Source organism: Montipora foliosa, chromosome 13 (genome assembly GCF_036669935.1).
Source record: "Montipora foliosa isolate CH-2021 chromosome 13, ASM3666993v2, whole genome shotgun sequence".
Lineage (NCBI taxonomy): Eukaryota > Metazoa > Cnidaria > Anthozoa > Scleractinia > Acroporidae > Montipora > Montipora foliosa.
This window is the reverse complement of record NC_090881.1, coordinates 17614529-17624528: the sequence shown is the minus strand read 5'-3', so window position 1 is coordinate 17624528 and position 10000 is coordinate 17614529. Positions and strand designations below refer to the sequence as shown.

The 10000-nt window shown below is 38.3% G+C and overlaps 1 protein-coding gene across 1 annotated transcript in view; it reads right to left on the bottom strand.

Moving 5' to 3' along the window:
- LOC137982518 (uncharacterized) overlaps positions 1-6860 on the bottom strand; it is an 81844-nt gene extending 74984 nt beyond the window's left edge. Inside the window, exons 1-4 of the mRNA XM_068829626.1 lie at positions 6723-6860; positions 4928-5041; positions 3191-3349; positions 1789-1941 (exon numbers count right to left, since the gene is read on the bottom strand). Of these exons, the coding sequence (XP_068685727.1) occupies positions 1789-1941; positions 3191-3349; positions 4928-5041; positions 6723-6774 (478 nt within the window). The 5' untranslated portion in view covers positions 6775-6860. The remainder of the gene's footprint in view (positions 1-1788; positions 1942-3190; positions 3350-4927; positions 5042-6722) is intronic.
- Between the last annotated feature and the right edge of the window lie 3140 nt (positions 6861-10000).

Genomic DNA, 10000 nt, shown 5'->3' with positions numbered 1-10000 from the left:
TTTCATCACAAATGTTGGAGAAAAACGACGAGGAAACTTTGGATTTCAAGACTGACGCATTCACAGCTGAACCAAGCTGGTTACAAAACCTTCTACCATGTTAGCACATTGTTCGATGTAAATAAGCCAAAGATCTCTTGAGGAGTCAAAAATGACGTTCGAGCCATGGCAACTCACACTCTGGCTTTTGGAGTTTACAAATTTGCTACCAACTTCAACTTTTGTTGCATCAAAAGTATGGGAAAGTATCCTACAAGAGTTCAAAAAACTATGTAATCCTTAAATCTACAAATAATACTAGCTCTATCTAATAATGGATGCATCAACAGCCAATATTAACGTAATATACTATTCTAAAATTTCCTCTTTTTCCTTTTTTCCCCTCCGCAATGTCTGTGGCAATTAATTTAAGGACGGTTCATAGAGGTACTTTTGCGCGGTTTACTGAATATGCGGGAAAAGCAGATCTTAACAAATGCTATTGAAATCCAAAAAGAAAATTGTGGGTAAAACGCATTTTTCGAGGATAATTAATCAGCAATGTTTATAAAAAGCTTTAAAATACAAAGCAATGTATGGCGTTCTTTGTCAAATTGAAGCTTACTTTATCTCCGAAAAATGCATGGTTACCCCCAATTTTCTTTTTGGATACCAAGAGCATTTGCTAAATTCTGCTTTCTCCGCATAGTTTTAAACCGCGCAAAAAATATCCCTGTAGTAATAAGCACCGCCGATAGAAAATCCGAGTATCTAGAGATGCGCGGAACGTATGCGCAACAAAAATAGTAGGCACTGTCTTTAACATGACATTAACACGAAGCCTTAGCCACTTGGGTCAACGTGAACATCATAGAGCGACTATCATATGACCTTGAAAAATAAACGTAAAAACAGAACGTAAACAAGAATGCAAAACATTTAATTGGCTCATCAAACTAAAGCAAACGAGCGCAAATTTTCATTGGCTTAGCGAACACGGATATAAACAACATCATCTCTCGATGGAACTTCAACGTCATTTGAAATGCGATAATGTGATTGAGTCATTGGCTGGAATAAGGAGAATTTTTGTTTTAATCTTGCCAAACATTGGTCGGCGTCCGTGAAACAAATTGCAAACACTTTTTCAAGGTCATAGGAAAGTCGCTGTAATTTCTTCGTGTGTGTATTTAGATGTTACTGAAATAACGTGAGGTCCGTACTGGGAAAAGATCGGTCGACTTCCCTGTTTTGCAAGTTTATGGACAGAGCCTAAATGGAGAAGTCATAAACTTGCAAAAAAGGCACGAGTGTTGGAAAATTCGGACCGCTCAGAGAACCAATCAGAAATCTCCTATTCATCTTGGACCAGTACGCATACATAATAAATATTCTTATTATATGACTAGCTCCGTGAGCGGGCAAGATGAACCAAATCGCGCGCTCTGATTGGCTACCCGAGCGGGCAAGATGGAGCGATACTGCCCGCTCGGGATTTCTCGCTTGGTCCCGCAAGATCAAAGATCATTTTTTGGTGTTTTAAGTCATATAATAAATCCTTTATTGACCAAACTTGTTTGGTCAAGATTGCTGGATATTGGCCTCGTTCTTTTTTTGCGTGTTCATTGACCTCGACTTCGTCTCGGTCAATAAAAACGCAAAAAAAGAACTTGGCCAATATCCAGCCATCTTGACCTCACGCTTGGTCAATAACCCATACATATTATTCATATTCATAGTGTAGTAACTTTTATTGCTTAATGTTGTAAATGTGATTGTTTATGAAAGGAAACCACAAGTCACACTCACCACAGCCGACTTCATCGCTGTTATCACCGCAGTTATCTTGACCATCGCATCTGTAGCCATTGTTCACACATCTTCCATTAGAACAAGTGAACTCCCAGTAATAACATAGCCTCCGAGAAAAGGGCGTTGTCGCGTTTGAGGTACTTGTCGTTGCTGGCAAGAGACCCAAAGGGTCATTAACAATTTTACAAAGGGACAAACAAATCCGGCCCACTTAAGCAGTACTTCCCAAATACATGGGCCATTTTGCCAACACGTGCAAGTGCAGAGGTCACACGCCTGTTCGTCTTTTTCAACCGGAATACACGTGCTTTGAGCAAGTTAATTGGAATTGCTACTAATAAGCAATTTTCAGAATTTATGATAAAAACTTGAATGGACGTTCTCCGCAAGCTTTCGACCACTAGAACGGGCAAAAAGATGAATGAAGTAAAAATTCGGAGAGTATGTAGCGAGATAAAAATGATAACAACAAAGTGAAATTAGGGATAAAAAAGGTCCTGGCAGCGTTCCTTCAATTTTTTCATTACCAGAATTTAGTTTATTTTTCTTTTCTTATGTCAATTGTGTATTCCAAGTGGGGTAAAAATAACAATAGCTCTAATTAGCATGAGACAAGCAAAACCTGAAGGATTCTGGTACTTGCGGTAAAATGGCGTCATCATGCAAATGCCCTATTTGGATTGGTTCACTGTGCTGCTTGCACCACTGTGATTGGTCGAAGTGCGAGGATCACCTCTACATTTCGTCTATAACCCGCACTTCAAATATGTATATTTCTTTCATTTATCACATACCGGGCAAAGTTACTGAATGCTGATTGGCTGAGACGGAGGGCACTTTCCTTAATCACGAGGGCACTTTTGGTAATCAAGAGGGCATGATTACTTGATCCTGATTGGTTAACAGTTCCTTATCCAGAGCAAGCGAAGTTACAAGAGAATCGTCTTCTGGATTCTGACTCTGATGAAACTGCTTTTTTTTTTCACATATAAAATACATTTTAAGCGCTATATCTCTGCTGACAGCAACGATTTATTTGAATTGAACTTTAACCGAATGAAACCGTATTAAGTTGATTGTCATTTGTCGCAGAATTAGGAAACAGGCTTCCCTCAATAATTTTGCCATTTATGTGATAAACATATAATCGCAATGTGCCCTTGGCCAATTATGTATTAAAAGCAACTGTATTTTCAAAGTTTTCCAAATTGCCCTCGGTGAAAACTTTGAAAATACGCGCAAAATTAGTCCTTAATTTCCCTCAGACCCATGCGTGCGATTACATATACTAAGCATGAGCTTGAAGACGCGAATAGTAATCGACAATTAGGGCTGAACTTCAACGGAGACTGATGTAACACAAGTCAAAGCATTGACAGATACAGTGTTGACAACATACCGCAATACAATTCATCCGAGTAGTCACCACAATCGTCAACGCCATCACATACATCCCACAGATAAACGCAGAAGCCATTGGTGCATTTGTATTCATAAGACGCGCAGCTTGTTGGGCGAGTCCATGGAGTGGCAGAAGGTGTGATTGAACTAGATGTGGCTAAATATAATTTAGGCAAAGTTAAAATCAAGCCGAAGCAGCGGTTTTGCCTGGGATATTTGGGGGGACACCAGGGAGGTTTGCAGGGGCATTGCCATATACTTTAGCGCTTTCGATTGCTTCGTCCTTTCCCCTCCCTCCCTCCCTCCCTCCCACTCATATTTTAGGGTAAGTATACATTCCATACACTGGATTTTCTCAGTGATGTGTTGACAGGCGCCTGGGAGGTGGACTGTGGCTTGGTTGCCAAGGTAACTGCCTCGTTGCTGAGAAGAGTGCTTCCGCCTCTCTTGCTAACTTTTCGGCACCTACCCTCCAATAAATTGGCGTAGTATTCTAATATCTAAAACGGAGTGCATTCGAAGGTAATGAGAAAATTTGTTACCCTTTGAGTCAATATTAGGGCCGATTTACAATGTACGACTTTGTCGCATGCGACAACGGCTTACGACAAGCCCACGACATGATTTATGATTGTTGTGTACGTCAGAAAAAATTTCGTAGCATTTAAAAACATGTTTTAAAACGCTGCGACAATTGTAAGTCATGTCGTAGGCCTGTCGCGAGCTTGTCGCATGCGACAAAATCGTATCGTGTAAATCGGCCCCTGGGTTGTTTGCCTAATAATTTCCTGTAATCAACAGTTCTAGGAATGAGACTTAGAGAATTTACTCTTTCTAACGCTAGACGATATTACTCGTCAATGCAGCCGCTTCAGGAATGAACGGATTGAAAACATCTGTCTAAAAACTTGTTGTGTTGTTGGGTTAGGGTTAGTAGTATGTAATGATCGGAATATGAATTATCAAATCCGCTTAGTCCATCTAAATTTGTTACCGCTTAATTACTGCCTTGAGTAGCTAGGCCTTCTTTCCTTTATAAATGGAAATCAGGGATTATTCAGTTAAACTTAGAAAATTATGTTAAGTACTGTAACACTAAATCACGTCGTGGTTCCTCTGGACTTTATCTAACAACAGCTTATTTTAGAACTTCACTTTTTTAGGGATTCGTTTTTTATTAGACGTTCCAATGTTTGGAATGCTGTTCTGATCATATCAAAGCAGAAAACTACTTTGTCTTCTTTTAGAGCTAAGCTTAAGTCTTTCTATTTTGTCAGGTTATACCAAATTTTTGATGGAGATAACGTTTGTACTTTTAAATTAATCTGTCCTAAATGTCGCAAAGTCAATATTTTCTCTAATTGCTCTTGTTGACACTGTAATACCATATTTCATATTTTTTCATTTTGGGTTGGGTATTCTAGTTTTGTAGGTCGGGTTTTTTGGAGTATAACATATAAAAAAGACGAAAAGGCAAAACTGCAGAGCGCTGTCTACGTCAAAAACCCGCCACCCATGTGGACTGTGAATTGAATGTACTAATTCCGTCGAGGGGACAATTTTCAAACGAGGCCATTTCTTCTTAAAGGTAGTCAAAGAGATAAATTATTATCTTTTTGTTTACAAAAATTACTAGGTACCTTTGTTGAATGTATTATTTTAATCATTTTTTCCTCCATTCTGTAAGAATTATCATAAGACCTTGGACTAGAATGATGACGAGCCTGAAACTTACAAGGGCAACCTGTTTCATCAGAGGAATCCAAACAGTCACTTTCACCATCACAACGCCATCTCCGAGGAATGCACGCTCCGGACCAACAGGTAAACTGAGACGATGTGCAGTTGGCTGCAAGAAAATTATTGAAGCTATATGCATGATCTCTTCCTTTCTCTGTCCTTCAAAATTCATTAATAATTCATGAACCTAACAGCCTATCAAAACATTGATAAAACGTCACGTGCATGAGCTTCATTCAAGAAATAGAAAACATGTACCATGTTTCCATCGAGTTATAGAAACACGAGTGAAAGTTTGAGAGAACGAGAAATGCTGTTCTCCCAAGCTTTCACGAGTGTTTTCTATAACTCGATAGAAACACGGAGTCAAATTTCCAATTTCTTTTAGAAAACAACGCGACGAGAAAAAGGAAAAGAACTTGTTAACTCTAATTATCAAAATGTAAATTCTCTTTGCTCCGCGCCATCACTACGTCAACAGCTCGTGCTAGTTCTGTGTCTCCATTCGAGTTATAGAAACACACGATTTTTAACCAATCAGCGCGCGTATTTTCTTAGGTCTGTTTTCTAAATCCTGATTAAACACTCCTCGTCAGTATTCTCTATATAAAGCACACTAACAGGCCATTTTCGAAAATATCATACATTCAGCTTGATATTGAGGAAGTGAGGACAAAAAAGCAATAGAAACACATTGGAATGAATGTGAAAAATATTTACATATCATTCACTTTCCTTTGTCTTTGTCCTCTAAACCTCTGAATTTTAATATATCGAAAAGGGCCTATTTTCTGATATGGTAACATTTTCCTCTCACAATTGGAACCCTTGTTCTGAGTCCCAAGGGACAAACTTTTTGTGGAATGCTTTTGAAGTCGTTCACAAAACTCGTAGCACGTGTTTGATCGGGTGTAAAAACACGAGGTGTGGCCGAGTGTTTTTAAACTCCGATAAAACACTGCTGCGAGTTTTTTAAACATTACATCGAAGGTACATGTACAGTATGTGTAGGCCGAAAATCACAAAGTAATGATGCTTCTCATTATGTCACCCATTTTGTTGATACAAAAACGATAGGCTGTTTACAACCAGGAACACCACAGCAGCCAGTCGTTGACGCTGATTTTGTTACAATAAAACACATTTACATTATTCTGGTGCCAAAGAATTTGAAGGCAAACAGCACCTGCATTTTAGCTTTATTCCCTAGAAAATCCCTTCTTGCCTTCAAGGGCAGTGTCACGCTAGTTCAGTCAAACTTCAAAATATTAAAAGACGACCTTGCATCAATGAAAATCAAAAATAATGCTGGAGTTTTGCTACCAATAACCATTGAAGTGCACTGAAGCTATTCTTTGTTGTTTGCAGCCAAGGATGGAGATGATGGAATTGGATTGAAACTTGAAAAACTGCCTGGCGGAATAAGCTTCTTATTTCCCTCCATGTCAATGTTACAATAAAGAAGAAATAGTTTACATTCTTGAAGAAGAGTAAGACATAAAGGCAGGGTCTCAGCAAAATTCAAATGAGCTGATGAGATTCCCCAGAATTATGAAAATCGCACTTAACATTAGAAAGGCACAAAGGTTTGTATCAAGATGATGTCACTGGCAGCCTCAATTCCATTATTAGGCCAGGTAACTTAGCTACACCTGTATAATGGTCTATTTGGCAGATACAATGTAAGTTGACAACTTTCAGCTCGTTTCAAGTAGGGATATTAATGCAGTGATCATTTATTCATACTTCCATATGATGGCACAAGAATATATAACGTTTGTGCAACTTACTAGAGCAATTTGAAGGTTCGTCGCTTGCCATCCCCACAATCGTTGTCCCCATCACAGAACCATCGCTGCGGGATGCAGCGGGCCCAGGCGACAAGGAAAATAATTTTTGGATGAAACAATTGGTTGCGCGGGTGGTTGTAGGGGCTAAAATGCAAAAAAAGACCACATGCAAGGTATTCAGAATTATAAGGACTTAACAGCATACTAAAACTACATGGATACTTTGGGTTAAAAGCTCAAAACTTCTTAACGGTTTTCAATTGAGTGTTGAAAGTAAATTCGTGAATTACTTTGGTTTTGCATTTCTTTCACTTCAGTGATTGGTTCAAAGTTCTTCGCCCCATTTTGTTCGAACCAATCACAAGTGGAAACCAATCGTGGCTTGCGGCGTGCAACATTTTTCTTCCCGTGCTTTGTGTTCGGCTACCGTGTAACTAAACTACTACGTCGAGTTTTTGATTCACTTGACTGGATTGTCTCCGTCCCTTTTTTGATTGGCCCAAAGTATAACTGTGGTTTTACAAACACACGGATTTGAAACTCCGCCTCGAATTCCGCTTATAAACAAACAATGCAGACAAAAAGCAGCCGGGAGTAGTGTAAAAAACAGGGTGTCTAGATCATTAGCTTGTAGCCATAATTAGTTTAACTAAAACAAAAGTCATATTTTCATAAACAGAAAGTCAATTCACCGTGGACGTGTAGGTATAACAAATTGGCAATTAAAGTGGTTTATAAATTAAGTGTCGTAGAGTGGTTTTCAAGTGAGTGTCGAAAGTAATTAGATAATTACTTTGGTTTTGCATTACTTCACTCAGTGATGTGTTCAAAGTTTTCTAGCGCCATTTTTTCAACCATCAGAAGTGGAAAACCAAAAAACCAATCGTAGCTCGCGCGTGCAAATTTTCCCGCGCTTTGTGTCGGCTTACGTGTAATGACTTTGAGGAGAATGGTTGATTGGTTTAATGGATTGTCCCCTCCGTCCTTTTTTGATTGGCCAAAAGTAATTACTTTGGTTTTGGTTTTACGACACTTCATTTGAAAACCGCTCTAAAAACAAATACCAAAGTTAATACTTCGACACAGTCACAGCAGATGCAAACAGTGCAATGAACCAATCCAGATTCGTAGCAATTCCATGTAACTTAGTAAAAAGCACGGGAAAATTAAAATCGCGCGTGCAAATTGCGATTGGTTTTCGTTTTCCTTCTCATTGGTTGATAAACTGGCGCGAGATCTTTTAAAACCAATCACTACACCAGCGTATCAAGACAATGATTCATCGTTTCCGCAGTAACCCACCACAGTGTTTCTTATTGCTGTACATTCTTGTGTGTTTTGGTCGTGACTTGCTTGTGGGTTTTCTAGTGATTTCGATTGCCAATTCCTTTGTCTTCCTCGATAGGTGGTTTCGTTTTGTGCCCCTTATTTGAGAGCGCTATCTAACGGTTCCCTGATGGAAACCTTTCTTGATTCAAGTTACATTGTAGCGGTTGGATCTTCTGTCGTCACTAGCTAGCCTTTTTAGACTGTTTAAGATTTGTTTCGTGGTTTCTTTCTACGATTTCGATGGCCTTTTCTCGGCAGTGAACGTGTCAGCTTCATCCAGACAATTTCCTTCGCGCCTCGGATCGTAAGGCCACCAGTGATCTCCTCCAACCCAAAATGCAAACTTTCTGACAGTATCTTATTCAGTGTAATACCAAGATTTTTTTTCTGGTTCACAAAAAAGTTCTGCGGCTAAAAGGCCCTTGCATTCTTCTCAAACTATGTAAATCTATATAATAGGAAAAAAGAAGGCTAGTATAACGAAAAGCATAACAAAATCATCTAGAATTATTTATTATGAACCTACAAACTTAGGGCTGACATAGTAAACCTTTTTTCCAAAATTGGACCTCCATTTAAATATTCTTTTTTCTTTTTATTCAAATTAGCCCTTGATGCCTCGTTTTCCTTACGCTTAAAATTCAAACAAGAGTTTTGCCTTGAACGAGGCATCAAGGTCTTATTTGAATGAAAGCAAAAAAAAAAGAAAAGAATAGGAAAATGGGCGGTGTTGAGGAAAGGAAAGGAACTTTATAGACCCAAAAAAAAGCGAATTGCATAAATGGCCGCCAAAAACGTATTCCTATTGTTTATGTGCTAGTTAGACTCATCACTAGCCTCGTTTGCATGGACAAAAATACAATAGAAATGTCGTTCGAGAGCGAGGGCGACGTGAGTCTAATTAGCACATAACACAAAAGAAGAATACATTTTTGACCGCCCATTTGGATGCAATCAGTCTAATGTAAAGTGTCTGGTCATTCTTCTCCGTTTGCAGCACCAACTGGGGGACACTGTAAACCGAAATTAACCAAATTAATGCAAATCAAATCAAATCAAATTGGTGGTTGTTGAGGAGGGGGAAAACTGGACAGTTACCCGGAGGGGAAAAACCTTCCATATGACACACCCAAAAAAACAAAAAAAAAAAAAAAAAAAAAAAAAAAAAAAAAAAAAAAAAAAAAAAAAAAAAAAAAAAAAAAAAAAAAAAAAAAAAACAAAACAAACACGAAAAAATAAAAAAAAAAAAAAAAAAAATAAAAAAAAAACAAAAAAAACCAAAAAAAAAAAAAAAACACAAAAAATAAAAAAAAAAAAAAAAACCAAAAAAGAACAAAAAAAAAAAAAAAAAAAAACAAAAAAAAAAAACAAAAAAAAACAACAAAACAAAAGTCCATGGGAATTAATTGAACCAGACCACATTGTGTGGGAGCGAGTGCTCTCAAAAACTACTGGACGAAGCCCTGTACCCCTGAATCATAAATCAGGGCCATAAATCATTGGACAAAAACTGGAACAGCATAGAACCTGTATAATAGGGATCTTTAGCAACGACAACGGCGACGAGAACGTTACCAAATTTGCATATTTAGTGGAACAAAAACAATAGCTTTGACACGCTCTGCACGTGCGTTTTTGTCTCATTTCTTTGCCGTCGTCAGCAAAACAACAACGTTGGAAATACACCAAGTTTGAATGTGTTATGGAGAAACGTCCAGCACTTGGAGATAAATTTTTATTTTTCTCCTCCTAAATAAAGCGCCGCTCGTAACGGTTTCATTCCTGAATGGGACTGCTTACAACTTTTGTCATATCAAAAAAAGCTTGTGAATAGTCGCGAAAGTGATCGCAAATAACGCGAATTTATGTTTTTACATGACGTTCTCGTTGCCGTTCCCGTCGTCGTTGCTAAAGCTCTCTATCATTTCAAGGAGTACAAACCACTTTTG